This window comes from Camelus dromedarius, chromosome 4 (genome assembly GCF_036321535.1).
Source record: "Camelus dromedarius isolate mCamDro1 chromosome 4, mCamDro1.pat, whole genome shotgun sequence".
Classification (NCBI taxonomy): domain Eukaryota; kingdom Metazoa; phylum Chordata; class Mammalia; order Artiodactyla; family Camelidae; genus Camelus; species Camelus dromedarius.
The window spans coordinates 15,945,670-15,965,624 of NC_087439.1; the positions used below are offsets into that span (position 1 = coordinate 15,945,670).

The window sequence follows — 19,955 nt, forward strand, 5'->3', positions numbered from 1 at the left end:
AAACATTCGTGGCACTTAGGAGTCCTGTATGGAGGGAGAACTCAGCCATGGAAATAGCCCAATCACATTTATTCAAAGAAGTTTAATTAAAAGTCTTCTTTCCTAATTTCTCAGAAGCCGATGGTATGATCTCTACTTGTGGCTCCTTTCTCGCCATCAAATCTTAAATGAAAGCCTCCAGAATTCTAGTGCATATGCTCATGCACATCATAAATGCCACATGAGTCATACCAGTTAAAGATTATTTAGTGTCATCCTGAGCTGCAATAAATATTCTTAATCTTGAGGGAACAATGAAAAAACTTTGACCCTTAGCCTGGTCCGATCCTTAATCATGGAAGCTTGCTTCAACTGACTGCAGCGAAAGATGATGCTTCTCAGGGGAAAGGCTGCCTCCTTCCACTGCAGTTAATCCACAATCTATTGCTAATATATCAAACTATTTTTTTACAGCTCAACATATAAATACATTTGAACAGGATAGGAATATGTCAGAAGACATACGTTTCTAGTTAGAGGGCAGACAATATTTCAGCTAAATTTACATCTGGGGCCTAAATTGGTTTATATGCAGAGTTGAGTTTTAAAAGATAAAATCTGAAGTGCATGTTGTATGTTCTTTTTTCTTTATCAATGTCTATATCCATATACCTATGCTCACACGCTGGTTTCCTCTATGTATCTGTACGCTCTGTAAATAATACTAAGAGCAGATAACGTCTGATACCTGTCTTTTTAATTTTTGGTTGACGACATAGAGAGACTTCATGCACCCACATTTCCTTTGGGCAGAGGTCACTGACTGACCTCCTGGTGGAAACCTTTTCTGCTGCTTGTTTTCCATTTCTGTCAGCAAGTGCATTATTTTGGTGGGAAAACAATTTAATCTGGAAGGTAACAGGCATTTTACCTGAGGAGGCTGGTTTGGGGAGGAGACTCTGAAGAGGTCGCATCCCTCTGGCTGTCATGATGGGGTCGGAGGTGGAATGAACAATGGTGCTGTCTGCAGAGCCCCGGCTGTCTGCAGAGGAAGGCACTTCTCGTTCAAGCGTCTGGGCTCGTATGGAAGAAGCTGTACAAAGGGTGGGCTGGAGAGACAGGAGCAGCTCAGGGTCCTCTGGGGAGTCTGGCTGGCATAAGTACCGTCCTGCTGAGCGACTTCCCGAGTCTGGGAGCGGGAAGGTTCCAATCCCACTGTCCAGTGTCCTCATCTGGCAGTTCGTTTCTAGACGGAGTAACAGAGTGAGGATTAGACACGGCTCACGTAAAAGGAGAAAAGGATCATGGGCGTTCGGATCTGGTCTAGAGGAAAGGGGATCTCTAGAAGGAAGAAATAATGTTAATGGTGTAGTAAGTTTCCAGCGAGTGGCATGAAGCAGACATTTAGCTAAACATGAAAATACTCCCTTCACGTAATATGAAGTAAGAAGGCCAGCTGTTCCTGGCAGTAAGAGAACCTGCATGGTTCTCTCAAGTTATAACAGAAAAAGAACTCTAGAGACCAAACATTACTTTTGATCACCTTTATGTCAGCTGGGAATCATATGACTTCAACCATTTAGGTGAAACTTACTAACTGAAATAAGAAGAGTAATGAGCACACATAACAAATTGAAATGATGTCCTAACACAGGCAGTTGTGCATCTCTTGCATGAATTAGCATCCATTCAGCAGTTAACTAAGTCTCTGGCCTCTCAATCTGGCTGTGAGGACAAGTAATTCACATGCTCTAAGGGTCATCCAAAAGGTACCTTACCAGAGGGAACATCACTTATCATGTGGGCTTCACTTGACTTAACTGCCATCTGAGGTCTTACGGAGAATACCATAGGACCACTTTCTGTCTTTCTGTCTGCCTTTATGCAATGACAGAACTCATAAGTACCCTTTGGATTTCTTGTCATTCCCAGGGATCCCACTATACCCTAAAACAAATCAAACTGATTTCACCATATGTGACATACTCTGCTAATTTTGTCTCACCTTCAAAACATTTTCTAGCCAGGCAAAATATCTGAAAAAAATTATCACATAGTTAATTTATGAAATGTGACATAGTTTACCTAAGCCACGAGACAGGTTCCAAGATCTGCCTGTCACCCCAGAGTCTCCTATTCACATGATAATCTTAGAATGAAACATCCTTAGTAAAGTTTATATTAGCATCTTACCAGTCTCTGACTGGGGAAGAGGCACACCTTAGCACCATGTTAGGCACAGAGGAGAATATACCAGAATATGATCTTTCCATCAAGAGGCTAGACAGCTAACATTTCGGTGGTGCTTTGTGGAACAGTGGCTTGGAGCTTGGTCTCTGCTAATAACTGTGTGAACCCCTGCACAAGATCCTTAACCCTTTGGGGTCACAGGTTCCTTACAAGGTTGTTGTGAGAATAAAAATACATTCACTGTGGAATCTCTGAAATTTAGAATGACACCTCGCATGCTGTAGGAGAGCTAAATGAAGGACATAATGAATGATGGCATCTACAAAACACGAGGTATATTTATTAGATACCAGTAGATGCCTGATACGTAAATTGTTTATCCTTAAGTAACTTTCTCACACAGTCGCATTTGATGCTCAGCAGTTAGTACCTGAACTTCAGAATCTGCCCATTTCCTGACCTTCCTCCTTGAAACCTCTTGGCTCTGAGTGAGTAGTAGAATTCTGGGAAGTTCCTAATACTATGGTGGAAACAGAGGGGTGGGATGGCTACAGAGTTGGCTTTTATAGGTTCTAGTAGGCTTGGTGCTTGGTCTTAGAAGCACTAGGAAGATGAAATCCCTATCAAAAGAGAGGATTCAGTCTCCAGAGGGATATTTAGTAGGAAGAGGCAGATACTCCTCCTCCAGTATGGTGCTGCTTAGCCATCTCAGAGACTGGTCACGGGCTGCAGGAGCCCTGAGCATATGGCTGTAGTCTGAGTTTTCCCCAGGACCACAGGGGCTAAGTTTTAGTCCCATTCATTTCAGGGCCTCCACTTGGTTGGCTTTACTCTCAACCAGCTTTCCAGGTTATTCATTATCTTCTCTATTCATTTTCTCCTCAATTAAGCCGACTCAATTACTACAAAATGGCCTTTTGGAGAAATGATCAGCTGCTCACATGGGAAGGCACTGCCAGAAAAGAAAGATCCTATTATTCAGAACTAGGTGTCCTTTCTTCATGTTAGCCTAGATACACGACCCTCCTCATATTCAGCACATCCATGTGTTGTACTTGGGGCTGTTCCAAATGTCTGAATCATTTCAGCCTCACACAGGACTAAGTGGATCAGAATTGACCCAGTGTTCAGGGACGGGGATCAAAGATTCCTGGGATGTAACAGCTGAGATGTGTCAGCCCCTACGTGCCCCAGGCTGCCTGCCATAATAATTTACTCCCAGCATCTTCAGGATGCCTTCAGGATGCATCTTCTTTTTGTGAAGATGGATCATCAAATTTGGCTGCTTTTACAGCTACTAGGAGTTCACTGTTTTCTTTGTCATCTCTTTATCTTCACATCCTTATGAGGTAAGAACCATTACCACCACTTACAAATGAGAAGTCAGGGCTCAACAAGGTTCTGGAACTTGCCCAAGGCCATCTGCTGTAAATAAAGAGTTTAGACTTGAATCCAGCCTTGCACAACTACAAAGACCATGCTCTTAACCACCAAGCTCCACTGATTCTCCTCTGGCATTGGTGCGGTCCCGAATTCTCGCTGGTTCCGTGCCTCCCAGCCTGAGTTTGGAGTCTGCTGTTGACATTCTTGGCATCTACATGGTTCCCGAGAACCACAGTTGCCTAGTAACTCTTCCTCCGCCCCCTTGGATTGCATCTGTAGACTTCCATGCCAGAGTTCTTCTGCTGTTTATCTCACCTCTCTTGGTTTGGTGATAGGCATTGCCTCCAAGGACAATATTTTTTTGGCTTTGTCTAAGAACTTGTCTCTCATGCAAGTAATTTATGGTTTAGAGAGCACTTACTCTAGTCCCCCCAAATGGAGACTCAAAAAGTAAAGTTGGCAACCTTTGCAGTGATTTTCCGGGGAAGGGCCCGACACAAAGCCTGTGTCTGTTGGCCTGATCTGAAACACTAGGCAGGAAATAGGGCGAGGAGGAGTCTGGGATAGGAAGAATGATGAAGGAAGTCTAACTCTGGTGCCCTTGTGAGGACACCAACGGTTGTTGGTATCTGCCCCTTTAGATTATTTTCCTTTCCTTTCGCAATATTGTCAGACTAGAATCTACAGAACAGGGCTTCTGGTTTTCCTGAGTTCTCTGATTTTCTAAGAATTGTGTGCACTGACATAAAACTCAGAAATCACCTGCTATGAAAGCCATCTTTTTATTTCTAAAAATTACAGATGCCAAATGTAGTGAATTTGCAGGACTCATCTGTAAGTTCCTATGAAATGAGGTGTGGACAGTCAGAGCTCAGGCACCATATGCCAAGTTTCACCCTCAAGCAAATTTCTCCCGAATGCATAAACCTTTGGAAATAGAGTTTATATTGAAAATGCTGACACCTTCTTTATGCAGTTTCTTTAAGGCACTGTAAGTTTCTCACAGTTCATAAAAAAAAATGTAACCTGAAAAAGTGTTAGATATTGTACTTCTGAAGCCAGTCTTTTTCTGAGGGAATTATAAGAACTCACAAAATAATTAAATGGTCACGATATTTTTCTCAGTGAATTATGAGAAATCACAAAATAATTAAATGGCTGTGGTAAGAATAAAGTTCAAAGGGATAAGCCAGCCTTGCATCTTGAATGTCTTGACCTCAGCAAGTCCAAGTTTACGTTTGAGGCCGTGAGAAGAGCTGCCAACAGGGACTTGCTAAGGAGTTCAAAGGGCGGGTGGCTAGATGGAGCAGTGGGTTTCATTCTTCCAAGGCCATCAGTTACATCTCTGACCCTGGTCAGCCCTCCCACCTACTTCTCATCCTCCCATTTACCTTCTAACTGTCTCTCAAGGTGAGTTCTCGCACTTACCACCACCAAGCCCCAGATGTTTTATGGGATGACATGACTTATAGAAAAGACTCCCATCTTTTTTTCTGGAGGAGGAGACAATTAGGTTTATTTCTTTATTTACTTAATGGAGGCCTTGAGGATTAAACCCAGGGCCTGGTGCATGCTGAGCATGTATATGGTCTACCATTGAGCTACAGCCTCCTCCTGTTTAAAAAAAAATTTTTTTTTGATTTTTGTTTTGTCTTTTTTTTGGTGAGGGAGGGGTAATTAAGTTTATTTATTTTGAACAAGGTACTAGGGATTGAACTCAGGACCTTGAGTGTACTAAACACACACTCTACCACTGAGCTATACCCCCAGTCCCCCTACCAGTCCTTTTTTTTTTTTTTTTTTTAACGTTGTAGCACACACAGTAAACATGGCTCACTGAAGAAAATACCAACTGTCCCAGGGCCACTGGCCACCTGAGAGCAGAGGGCTCAACATCTCAGCACACGCAGGGTCCCTCCCTACAGGGCATGTCAGCGTGGTAGGGGATTGTTCCTTACTAAATGGACTTAGGATTGTTTTTTAATGTCACCTTGGATACATATCTCGTAGGGAAGGAGGTGGACAGCTGTGTTGTCTCCTAGCAGCTGATAGGGGAATTTCTAGGCTTTCCTTTTTGGGAAAGAATGTTGAGTGTGCTTGAGTGAGGAATACTGTCTGGACTCAAAGCTTCGTAAAGAGGGAAGTTACTGTGCCTGAGAAGGGAGGAGTGGGCTGGGGGTGAGCAGCCAAGGAGGGTGAGGTTCTGTGTGGGATGGTGGCATTTCCACCAAGGTTTTTTTTTAACTGTTAGCTGAGGATGTGTAATCTAACAATCCCCACTCGGCTGGCCAGTGAGCATGGCCACCTCTCTGCTCCTTGTACCAAGTGCCCCACTAGATGCCTTTAGTTTCCTCATGTGAAAATTAGATTATATAACCTTCATCACAGGGGCGCTTTGAGGATTCAAACTTAGCATGTAATAAACATAGATTGATGCCTGGAACAGACATGCAGTTATTATTCAGAAAACGGCAGTAATTCTCAAAATAGGTGTCATTAGACTGCTAGCATTCTGGAGGCAGGCTGGTTTAATTCATCTCCTCAGAATTCCCATGTAGGCCCATTCCTTATCCTACCTTGCCTTAATTCTACAGCATGGTAATTATATGCTGATAGAGCTGATAACAGTCATAGGCTGAGAGAGCATCTGGTTTATTCTCCATCACCCATGCTCAGCACAGCGCCTGACACACAGCTTCCACCGAGTGCAGTGAAAGAACAGGTGGGTAACAAACAGCTCTAATCTTTAGAATATTCTTCCAGGGATTAAACTGAATGTGAAGCTTTCCTTTTGAAATCCCAATCTGCTTTTTGTTCTCACTTCAGCAACCAGAGAAAACAGCTGACTTCCTTTTTCTGGGCAGTTATTTTTCTCATGCAGCCAGACTTCATTAATTCAGATAGCCAGGGGGATAAGATCACTCAGAATTACTGAATATTTTAAAGACTGATTTCTTAACACTTCCAAGCCTTTAGAGCAAGGGTCAGGGACCAAGATGAAGGACAGTGCATGGACGTGGCTTTAGCAGCCTCCTCAGTCCCTGCCCCCACCTCAAAGCATCACGGGGCCGGAAGGACCCAGGTCTAGCATCATTCCCCTGGCCCACATCCTCAGGACTGCACATGCCACGCTGAGTTTTGGCATCCTATTTACCACCAGCACCCACAAGCACAAGAACTAAGTTCTTAAAGAGGCAAGCTCTTGGGAGCCATGTGTCAAGAATGGTTGAGATTACTCAGTAACTTCTTATATGTTTTTATATGAAACAGTGAGGTTTTCCTCTTTTAAAACAATTTGTTCCCTTAACTAGGTTTTCCTTGCACCTTCCAAACTTGTTTTACAATATCCCTTTACATTGGAACATTTTCTTTAAAATAATAGCTGAAAGGGAAAAGTTTATTTCCAGCACTGTGAAAATTAATATAAATTTCCAACTTAGTGGAATCTGAATTAGCAGTGATTTTGAGTGTTTGGGAAAGGCCACCAACTAATTTTTTCCTCAGTCTTCTCTTCTATAGATTAAAGTATTGCAACTTTTTTTTTTTTCACTGATCCTATCTCATAAAATTTAATCACCTGAATTTCTAAACTAAAACTCCTGGTATTATTTTTTGTTTGTTTTTGTTTTTTTTGTTGGGGGGCAGGTAATTAGGTTTATTTATTATTATTATTTATTTAATGGAGGTACTGGGGATAGAACCCATGACCTTGTGCATGCCAAGCATGCCCTCTACCACTGAGCTATACCCTCTCCCCTCTTGGTATTATTAATGTGTCTGTTCAAAGAGATTTACACAGCACAGGCTTAAGCAAACCTGACCTGAGTTCCAAGCTGGTCTGAATATTCAGAAGAATGAAGTGAAAAGATAAAAGGCTTCAGAGTTGGAAAGACTACGCTTGGTGACCTGCTTGGCTACCTGCTAGCTGTGTCACAACAAGGGGTTTTTTAAAAACATTCTGACCTCATATAATCACAGTTCATGGGTAATAAGCCTGGCACAGTTCTCACTACAAAGTGGGTGCTCAGGCAGTTTCCATAAGGGGTTGTCAGGGAGAGGTGAGGGCCCCTGCAGGTACACAATACACACACTGTCACGGAATCGAAGACACGGAATCTGTGTGGTTAGGGTTCTGCTGCAGCGCTGGCACATCTTACTAAACAGCCACCTGGTTATTGCCTAAGCAGTTACCATGGGACAACCCTCTCCTTGAGAGTTAGTGGACCACATCATTCACGAGAAATTATAAATATGGAGCAAAGTACCTGGAGTGGGTTGCAAGCTGCCTCTTGTATAGGAAGGGTGGAGTCCATTTCCTCAAGAAATCTATTTTGATGTTGGCACCGAAAAGGCTTTTTTAAAACCTAAACAAATGATGGTTACCAATTCTCCTTTGTTCACAGACTTACTACCTTCTCAGGGAATATTCCCAAATTACTAAGCCATGATTTGCAGTTAGTGAGGGGACAGAATGTCTGTCCTAAAAGATTACACTCGCCTCTGCCAATGATCTACCCTCTTTTATATCTTCAACAAACTACTTTAGTAATCACTGTTTTTTCACTCTTCCACACTCATAAATTCTAGGAAAACAGAAAATATTAAAACCCAAACTCTTCTTCACTTTGAGAACTTTGGTCATATCTACAAAGTTTCAGCCAAACATGCAGTGAAGACCCAACACAATTCACCAGCCAGAAAGAGCAACATATGGGTGATTAATATTCAAACTGTATGATTAATTGGCATCCTTTCCTACTATACAAGTGGCCATATAAGTAAGTCTTTGTATGAGTTCTCTCCAGGTTCCCAAACATCTTTAAGCTACATGTGGTATTGGCAATAGAAACTTAAACTACAGATGGGAGAGCAGATCTCTTTATTTGCACATCCTTTTCTTCATCTGTATGGCTGAAATACACTTAAAAAAAAAACCTGTCTGTTGCCAAAGCCATATCAATTAAATATAGGTTATTCATTCTAAGTTTATCCTGTGGTTTTGTTGAAGTAATCCAGAATGACTATGTTGGCTGTTTGTTAACAAACGTTGGGTAACTTTTGACTGTGGCATTAAGATGAACTTCTGGAAGAGTAAATTCAATTTGATGGCTATAAAATGCAGGAGAATACTCAGCTTCTAAGTTCAAACTGGATTGAAGCTTTTTGGGATTTGAAAAGTGTATAGAAGAATGTAAATTTGTTTTCCAATCCCTTGTGTTCTCTCTGATATAAAGGAAAATTGGTACTCTGGGGGTCTGGTAGACTACACAGGGAATGAATATGAGAAAAAATGAAAGGAATTAATATGACACAAAGTTTAAAGAGAAAAAAAGCAGTTCCTAAAACTCCTTTGTCAAGGTGAAGGACAAGTTATTTAAACCAACATGAAAGACATGTGACCTCAGGCTGGGCTGGTATCCAGTGAACCCATATTCTGTCTGACAGCAGTAGCATCACATAAAATCTGGGGATATGACTTAAGGATATAAACTGGAAAAGGTCAGAAATGTGTTCCAAATGCCCATGTAAACCATGAATTTCACAGAAATCCTTCTTGAATTTATTTAATTATTCATCTGGTAAAACCCCTGAAAAAAAAATTCCTTAAATTTGCTGTAAGATGTGTTCCTTCCTGTCAGCGATACCAGGACAACGTCTTCTAAGGTACTGGGGATGGCTCTTGGTCTAGTACTCTGACATTTCTTATGCAATTTCCCAAACCCTTCTTGATTTTACAAATTTTAAGAACTATCTCTGTAATCTTATACCTCTAGACAGAAAAATCTTGAGGTCATCACATAACTCTTGCTATGCTACTAGGCCTGTCTTGTAAAACACAGGCCAGACTTGTATGTGCTATTGACTGTTCTGTGTAAGAGCAGGCTAATGTAATCACTACAGTTTAACAATCAGCATTTAATTTGGTCATCTGGTCTAGGAACAGACTTTGATCCCAGATTCCTATGTCTTGCTCTGGGAGTCATCACTTCCAGGTCAAAGTCCCTGTTTATGAGAGTACAACACAGATCCCTTCCAACTCCCCACAGAGCAATGATTACCACTTGATCACTTTCCTGGTCATATGTCAAGTCTTGTCCTCCTCAGATATTTTTCCAACTGAAACAACAACAACAACAACAACAACAACAACAAACCTTACTCTTATTAGCCTAACTTTCTAGAGTACCATAAAAATACAGAACCACAATGGCTCCAGCAATGATGTATAATCACCATTTTTCTTTTTTCTTTCTTTTTTTGAGGGCGTAGTTAAATTTGTTTGTTTGTTTGTTTGTTTAAATGGAGGTACTGGGGATTGAACCCAGGACCTCATGCATGCTAGGTATCCACTCTACCCTCCCCTAATCACCATTCTTCTAACTGAAGAAATGCCAATTTCTCTCTCCCTTTTGTTTCCTGTTATCCTTGATCATTCTATATCCATGACAAAATTGCTCTGTTCTCAAATTTTTTCTCCCAATCTAATTATAACTTAGCTATTCGCTTGTATCTTCCTTTGATTCACTTTTGGGATGGCGCTTATGAAAGGTATATTAAAAGTCTAAACAAATGCTGTTTACTGATTCTCCTTGGTTCACAGACTTATTACATTCTCAGATCACATTCCCAAGTTAGTAAGTCACGATTTCCCTTAGAGAAGATGGAAATATTTGCCCTGAAAGGTTATCCTTGTATCTGTTCAACAATCTACCCCTCTCCCAGATTCACTACACCTCTATCTGCCCTGCCTAAAGGAAGTAAAAAGTTGAACAATTATCTGGTGAATCTGATAGACACAGATGGCTATTATGGGTACATCTGTCTCTCTAAATCTCTAAAACTCCCTATCAGGTTTGCTGAACTATATGGACAACTGCCTCTCCTCTCCATTTTACCTGCCTGGATAACATCTGCTTTGATAAGGCAAGTGAGGGAAGGGAGGAAAGAAAATAAACTGAGGGGGAAGGTGCTGCAGGAAGAGTCACGACAGCTTTATCTGGCAGGAAGCACATAAAAACAGAGATGCATCAGGAGACTCAGATCTATCAATTTAGCAACAGATGAAAAATGTATTAAAGATGTTTATGAGAGCCTAAGTATCCTACATATTATTAACCTAATTTAATAACCTGACACGCTGCCTACTGTGCTCAGGAGGCAGATATTAACCTAAATTTTAAATTAAAATTTTAGATACTCTAAAATTACAAATTATTTTAGTTTGCTTTTATTACTACGATTATAGCTATTTAACAAAAGGCCCCAGAAAGATAAGAATTTAAACTCATAGATGTTCTTCTTCATTTGTCTCTATATTGATTCAATATTAAAGATTTTTCAAATCATATGCAGAAAGGAAGAAAGCTTAAGTCTTCAGACACTGCAACTTTTGTTTTTAAATATTCACTTTAACATGACTTACTTGCTTGGTTCAGCATTTTAATTATTATGAGGTATTCTATTTTAAGTGAATATTCAAGGATCATTTATTTTTCTTTTATGTGACTGTAGCTGAAATGTGGATGAAGAGAAGGCTGAAGTTGATATGAGCCTATCTTTCCATTTCAGCTGCCGCTCTCCACTCTCCAATATTCCATGGTTGTTTCAACAGGAAGATAATAAAGAAGTAATGAGATCCAACAGACCAAACGATATGAATATGGGTAAAATACAGAGAGATTTTTGCTTCTGTCTATTAAGGATTAAGGAACACACATACACTGTTAAACACTGTTTTCAGATACTGGACAATAGGCAGGATAGAAGCTGATCTCTGAATCAAAGAAAACAAATGAAGTGAGTTCTGTAATCTCTGCAGCCAACTGCCCAGCAATAGATTCCAGACTGAAACAGTGAGAGATGGAACATGAACAGAGTCTGGAGATCCTGCTGAATTGAAGAGGAAATAGAGGCATGTATGTGTGAGTGGTTGAGGTAGCTAGAATTTTCTGGGCAATGTTTAGGAAAAAAGGATAATAGCAGAGGTTTCCCTACCGACTTCAGCTTTGTATTAACCTGCTCATGCCTGAGGTGAAATTCACGAAGTCAGAGAAATAATGACTATGAAGCAGTAGGCTAAACAATTTCTTGAGCTCACGAAAGGCTGAAAATAGTTTATGTTTCCACCACGCAGAGAGGACAAGCCTCTCTGGACCATATGGGAGAGTTCTAAGAAGGGCCAAGCCACAGTAATAAGGCTAAATTATACCCAGAATTATAGGCTTCCTTGGGCTTGTCATAACAAAACTGAAGAGCAAGGTTTGAATAATAAAACTAATTGGCAAATCACTTAAATGTTACCCCAAACAAAATTCAACATCTTTATAGGAATACAATGAAATCCAGCACTCAACAATGTAAACTTTACAATCTCTGGCATCCAATCAAAGATCACCACCAGGCATGAAAAGAAGCAGGGAAATACAATCCACATCTAAGAGAAAAAGTGATCAACAGAAACAGAAAGAGTCATGAGAAGTAATGAAATTAAACACTAACTTAAAAATATTGTAGATGTCATAAATACGTACAAAGATATAAAGTAAAACTTCAACATAGTTAGGAGCTATTAAAATAAAAACACATAAATGGAAATTGTAGATAGGAAAAACTACATTTAAATGAAAAAAAAAAACCACTATACAGAATTCATAGCAGATTAGCAGAGGTATCAGATACAGCAGGAAAAAAGATCAGTAAATGTTTAAACATAACAAAATAAACTATCTAAAATAAAGCACACAGAGAAAGAAAAGGTAAAGAAAGTGACCATCAGTGACCTGGCTGTCAATATGAAATGGTCTAAATATGTACAATTGAAGCCCCAAAAAGAAAGAAAGGGGGAACCACGTAAAGAAAAAACCAAAAATGTACAAATCTGATCAAAATTGTAAGTCCCAAATCTAAGAGACTCAATGAACCTCAACCAGAACCAACATGGAGAAAACCACACTAAGGCTCATCATTATCAAACTGCTGAATATCAATGATAAAGTCATCACCTTAAAAACAGCTGAGAACAAAGATACTTTACAGAACAAGGATAAAACTGACCGTAGACTTCATGCCAAAAACTACATAAGCAAGCCAGAAGAAAGTGAAGTAATATCTCTAAAGTTTTGACAGGGGAGAAGAACCCCAAAGCCTGTCAGTCTTTTAAAAATTGTAATTAATTAGCTTTTCAATTAATTTAAAAACCAAGGAAAACGTATACTTTTCAAACTAACAATAGCTGAGAAAATTCTTTGCCAGATGATTTTTATTGTTAAGACATTGAAAGACATTTCCCAGGCAGATGAAAAATAAGTATCAGGTAGAAATCTGGATATAATCTGGATATATACACAACAGAATGAAAAGCACAAGAAATGGTAAATAAATGTTGTATATAAAGAACATTTTTCTTAATTTTTAATCTCTTTAGGAGATAATTCACTAAAGCAAATATAACAACATATTCCAAGGTTTCTAACATGTGGAAGTAATATACACATAACAATAGCACTAAGAGTGGGAGGGGTTATAAGAAAGTAATCTGTAACAGATAGATTTGTTACAGATAGACTGTGCTAAAGATGTAATTAAGTTACATTTAAACACTAGTTCAATCACTAAAACAAACCAAAACAACCACCACCATCACCCAACGATGTATAGCTAATAAGGTGCAAAGGGAGATAAGATGGAATCATAAAAAACACTCAATTTAAAAGGAGGCAGAAACAATCTGGGAAGCAGGAGGACCCAGCCTCTCCGGGGGCGGCTCCTAGAGAAAACATTTAAAAGAAATTGTCTATGACCTGATGCATTTCATTAGGTGGAGAATAATATTGAGAGGGGCCTTACAATTTCGTTGGAGAATTTGGAATCAATGATCAGGACACAGAAACCTGAGACAGTTGGGAGGAAATGTCATTATTAATGCTTGAAAAAATCCTAAGCTGAGCAAAAAAGGAAACGGGTTCAAATTATACTGTAAGTAGTATAATTCGTACATCAGTGAACAGTCTTTATGTAATCATAAGGCTATAAACAATACATATTAAGTTAACTAAAATCTATACAACAGCTTTTTGGAAGAAATAAGGGAAGAAGAGTCAAGAATGCAAATTCCCAATCTCCTGTAATAGACAGCCAAAGATAAGTTTACATTTTCAAAACCTCAAGAAATGACAATGCAGGGTCATCACTTTGCAATATGGAGTTGAAAGGCCTGAAGAAACAGCTGGAAGACAAGAGACTGCCTGTAGGCCGTGGGGCTCGGGGCCTGTGAGCACTGGGGCAGAGAAACCTGTTTTTGTTATACATCTTAGAGAATTATTTGACTTCTTAGAAGCAGATTAAAACAAAAATTAAATTGCCGGCACAAAAACAAAAACCAGAACCGAAAAAGAAGGCAGAAAAAGAGGCAAAAATATAGAGAACAGTCAGGACAAATAAAACACACAGAAAGATGGCAGATTTAAACCAAACCACTGAGATTACATTAAATGGCCTGAAAAATCTCAATTAATAGGCTGAGATTCTCAGATTTGATTTTTAAAAAATAGGACCCATTTATATGCTGTTTATAAGAAATCTGCTTTAAATATATTCAATATTATTCAGAGGTCCATTCTCTCCTAATTAATCTATAGATTCAATGCACTCCTAATCAAAGACTATCAGGCTTTTTCATAGACACTGAAAAACTGACTCTAAAATTATTTAGAAATGCAAACATTTTTTTAAAGAGTAAAACAATGTCAGAAGGCTGACTCTGCACACTACCTGAAGTCTGTCTGGCTACAGTGATCAAGAGAACATGGTACTGGGTAAAGATTTGCATGTAGATCAGTGGAACAGAACAGATATTCCAGAAATAGACCCACAAATATATTGTCAATTGAGACCTGACAAACATGACAAGGCAATTTAATAAGGGAAAGACAGTATTTCAACAAAAGGTACTAGAAGCACTGAACATTCATATGGAGAAAAATGAACCTCACCCTTTTGCTTACATTATATACAACAATTAATGCATAGACTGAAACCATAAAACCATAAAAACCATAATTTTATGGTGAGAGTCATAAAAATCCTAGAAGAAAACAAGGATATCTCTGTGATCTTGGGTTAGGCAGCAATTTCTTAAACAGAACTTAAAAACATGAACCATAAAATAATTCTTAAAAAAGTTAAAGCTGGATCAAAATAAAAAACTTTCTTTTCAAAGACACTGGAAAATTAAAAGGCGAGCAACAGGCTAGAAAAACACAGCAAAACTGTATCTAATAAGGGATTTGGATACATTATAAAAAGACCTCTAATGCAATAATGAGGACAAACACCTCAATACAAAATTAAAAATCTGAATGCATATGACACTAAAGAAGATACATGGCAAATAAACACAGGAAAAGATGACCAAAGTCATCAGACATTAGGGGGCTGCAAACTAAAACCACAACGAGATATCACTACATTCCCTGCAAATGGCTAAAATTAAAAATACTAAGAATATTAAATGTTGGTGAGGCTGTGGAACAAGCAGAACTCACACACATTGTTGCTAGGGGTACAGAATGGTAAAACTACTTTGAAAACCGTGTGGCGGTTTCTTGGAAAATTAAATATACAATCATCATGTGACCCAACAATAATATTATTATCTAAAAGTAAAGAACACACACACACACACACACACCCCAAAGACTCATACACAAATGTTTATAGCAGCTTTATGCATAATGGCCCAAACTTGAAATAACTGAAATGTCCACCAGCTAGTGATGGATAAATAAATGTGGCATATCCATGCAAAATGCTAATCATCAATAAAAAAACAAAATGAAAAACACAACTGACAATACATACAACAACATGGATCCAGGATCTCAGAAACTTAATCCTAATCAAAAGAGAACAAATCCAAAATATTATACACTGCATGATTAATTCTATTTACTTAAAATTCTACAAAAGGTAAGTAAGCTCTAGTGATAGGAAGCTGATCAGTGGTCAGCAGGACCAGGGAATACTTTGGGGTGACGAAAATGTTATATATCTTAATTGTGGTAGTGGTTACACAACCCTATACAGTAATCAAAACTCACTCAACTGTCCCCTTGGAGTGGGTAAAATTTGTTTGTATGTAAATTATATCTCAATATACCTGATTTTAAATATCATGTGCCTAACCTGCCAATAAAGATTTACTGAAATCTGAAAGTACAAGCAATCTTGGTTGAACATAGCTGAATAGAGGAAAATGGGCTTTCCCCACATATAACCCTGAATAATCTTTAGAGACATCTGAAAGTGATGTCAGTAAGGCAGGGTCTTTGGGAGTCATTGGGAAGTGAAACTGGGACTGTTCCTTAATCCCAGATCCAGGCAGCACAGAAAAGGCTTTGTGTGCTCCTTGATCTTTTCAATAATCTTGGCAAGTAGCTACTATTATTCTTATTTGGCAAAGGAGTGAAGCAAAGCCCTGAGAAGTGAAGATGCTCACTGGACAGACAGTGAATACAATTTCAAAGCTCAGGTTCTCTATATTTGTCAACCTGCCTCCCAGTAGGATTGGGGATCCCCAGTATCAGAGAGCCTCCCAGGGACTCTGTAGCCCAGTTCTTCTCCAGCTTGGAGGTTAGTGCCCAGACTCCTAGCTTCCCTGGCTGTGTGTCCCAGACTCCTTTGCAGAAAGAGTCTTTAAGGAGCAGAGTCACTAAATCACGACTGTACAAGCAGCCGAGACATGCTCTGTGCTGATGTATTTGACCTTCACCATACCTCATATTTCTGCAGCATAACAACATTTGCTGACTGCTTACTGCAGGGCGAGCACTTTATTCGCATTGGGTGACTATGCATTATGCAATGGAGACATTCTACACAGGAGGAAACTGAGGTTTAAGGAGGTTAATAAAGTTGCCCAAGGTTACACAGCTACAAGAAGGAGAGCCAGGGTTTGGATCGAGGCCTATATAAACCACAAAGCTCCAACGTGGACTGCTACGTGATTCTAGTACTGCCTTCCGTATTCAGCTTACTGAGCACTTTGAATCAGTGAGGATGATTTTGGTGGAAAGTAATACATGAAATGGTAAGTATGCACTAGCTCACAGTTTGGAATTAGAGCAGGCTTCAGGGCTACCTTGATCCAGGGCCTCTGCTTTCATTTCCCTGCAGTTCTTTTGACACTGGCCCCCACTTCCCATGTCTCAGCTTCATCTTCGTGTTGATCTGAGTTGGCGGGTGCAGGCCCACACCCATCAGTGCTACACTTCCAAGACCAGATGGAAAAAAGCTGACTGGGTGGATGTGATTCTCTCCACACCTCCAACTGCCCTGTCCCCTGCAAATTAGCCATCTGAGGTCACAAACTCATCCCCAGACCAATCCATGTCACTTTGAGCATGGCACTTACTGAGTGATTCAGGACTGGGTTCTACCCACTGGCAGGGACGCTTACCATGACTGCCCTAATCACGTGGTACCCCTGGAGTGGAGACAAATATTGAGAAGCCAAGCGTAACATCTGCTACATTCTTCCTTCATTATTTCAACTGAATTTTACAGCAACATTATGTGTCAGTGGTAATTTCCATTTTACATGTGAGAAAACAAATGCACAGGGAACAGATATGTCTCGGAGACATGAGTGCATACACAGCAGCCAGGATTCAAAGCCAGGTCTTCTAACTCCAAGTCCAGAGCTCTTTCCACTACTTGGCAACCACTATCATCTTAACTCTCCTCTCCCTTTTCCGGCCAAGTCTAAGTTGTCGCTGAGAAATATATTCATCTTCCAGGGTCTCTTTTCTGCTATTTATCATCATTTTTTCCTAATTCAATAACCATTCCTTTATGGACTCTAGTGAGCCATTTATAACCAAGTTAGAAGGCTTTTTTTTTTTAATTTTAGCACTTCCTTTCTAATGAGGGTTTATAGCTGTCCTTTAAAATAAATAGTCTGCTGTACGTTAAAACCTATTTAGTATGATGAAAACTTTCTATTTTTTCTCTTCAGTCTTACTTTTAAGATAATCTTGTGTTCAAAATACTGTCCTTTTCAAATTCTCCTTTCACATCTACCTTTAACATGCTATCAAACCATATCCCCAGGCCTTCTGGTCTCACCACCTGTTTTCATTCTCCATAATGGACCTATTGAAAAGGTACTGGCCTTTGGGCTTTTAAGGCAAGCGTGTCATAAATGTAGCATCTTTTTCCTTTAAAAGATACATAAGAGGAAAAAACCTTTATATACCTGCTTAGCGACACTGTTTCAAATAGAGTCCAACAGGAATGGAAATTGTGAACTGGCTGGTAGATGGTGGTGGCTTTGGTAGCTGGCAGAGCCCAGATGCTGGTATAAGGAGTCTCTGGCACTTTGGGGCCACCTTACACTTTTTTTTTGTATACACACACACACACACACACACACACACACACACCCCACACACATACATATATACTATATATATATTTATTGAAGTATAGTCAATTTACAATGTTGTATCAGTTTCTGGTGTACAGCATAATGCTTCAGTCAAACATGAACATACATATATTCATTTTCATATTCTTTTTCACCAGAAGTTACTACAAGATACTAATATAGTTCCCTGTGCTATACAGTATAAACTTGTTGTTTATCTCTTCTATATATATCAATTAGTATCTGCAAATATCTAAATCCCAATTTACCCCCTTCCCCCTCTCCTGGTAACCACAAGTTGGTTCTCTAAGTCTGAGAGTCTGTTTTTTGTTTTGCAAATAAGTTTGTTTGTCTTTGTTTTTTTTAGATTCCACATATAAGTGATATCATATGGTACTTTTCTTTCTTTTTCTGGCTTACTTCACTTAGAATGACAATCTCTAGGTCCATTCATGTTGCTGCAAATGGCATTATTTTATTCTTTTTTATAGCTGAGTAGTATTCCATTGTATAAATATACCACAGCTTCTTTATCCAGTCATCTGTTGATGGACACTCAGGTTGTTTCCATGTCTTGGCTATTGTAAATAGTGCTGCTATGAACATTGGGGTGCATGTATCTTTTTGAATTAAGGTTCCCTCTGGATATATGCCCAGGAGTGGGATTGCTGGATCAGATGGTAAGTCTATTTTCAGTCTTTTGAGGACTCTCCATACTGTTTTCCATAATGGCTGCACCAAACTACATTCCCACCAAACAACCTAACCTACCACCATCTTACATTTAAAATGTGCTGCCATGAACTTCACCTCTTTTAACTTTCTGAACAATCATGTACAGAGCTGGGGAAGGCAGAAACCAGTACGTCCAGTTCACAGGTACAGAAACCAAGACAAAGATTTATTTAATTAATCAGGGACAAAATAGTAATTGAAACTTCAGTATACTGGTTCCAGGTTCAGTGCTGTTTCTGCTGTATTATTTTGAATCCTGAGAAGTTAGGAAAGTTGTATGAAAGATGTGAAGGCTTGGGAATGAGGAGTAATGATGAACCTGGAGTTCATGTTTGAATCTTATGTATATTTTGGTCTTTTTTTGGTGTTCAGGAAGAGTAAACAAGACCTGACAGAAAATCTGATGAGGATCTGCAATCATTTTGACCCAAGGCCAATACATAAAAATTCAAAATATGTTATCAAGAATATATCTTTGTACTATCTAAGGGCAACTGTCATAACTTGGCCTTCCAACAGAAAGATATTATCACTGCATGATGAATAATATTGAACGTGCTATTGGTTCTTTAGGAAATGTGTATTTCCTGAAGACAAGAAGAAAGAGGTGAACGAGGCATCTAAGAAGATGTGAGGAAATGGAAGGACAGTAATGGAGGGGTTCCTAAAACAGGGAGCCAAGTGAGAGCATGGGGAAAAATCACAATAGGAGAGTAACTGTGGTGAGAAGGAGGACATGGGTAGGCTGAACGGAATCATGATGCTGGAGTACATACCAGAAATATCTAGAACTCAGCTTGGAGACCTTGTTTGTAAACAGCATTGCTGGGGAAATGGAAAGGAAAGTTGCAGCAGACAGCATTGTTGAAGGTGGGATTAAGGCGGAAGTCAAAGGCAGCTGAAAGAACTCAGGATGCAAAGCATGAAAACATCTCTAGTAAGTCCAGGCAAGTCATAAGACACTTAGTGATCCCTGACCACCCCACCCCACATCCGACTGGGAAGGAGTCAGGGATGGACAATGAGGAGAATAAAAAGGCGGAAGCTGAGTGGGTCTCACCGTGGGGTCCTGAGGTTGCAGTCAAACAGAACATGTGAAGCTTCAAAGGTTTTTGATAACTCAATCTACTTAACTGTGCAGGGGAAGGAGAAACTTTGATCTAAACAACCCAGCTCAACCCATCTACTTCCAAAGAATTCATCTTAACTTCTCTCCATATGCCTGCAGAATATCACCCTAGAA

The 19,955-nt window shown here is 39.5% G+C and overlaps 1 protein-coding gene across 13 annotated transcripts in view; it reads right to left on the reverse strand.

Moving 5' to 3' along the window:
* NCKAP5 (NCK associated protein 5) overlaps positions 1-19,955 on the reverse strand; it is a 918,970-nt gene that overhangs the window by 56,718 nt on the left and 842,297 nt on the right. For all 13 annotated transcript variants that reach the window (XM_064484702.1, XM_064484710.1, XM_064484704.1 and 10 more), the window contains one exon: positions 911-1,225. In XM_064484702.1, the coding sequence (XP_064340772.1) occupies positions 911-1,225 (315 nt within the window). The remainder of the gene's footprint in view (positions 1-910; positions 1,226-19,955) is intronic.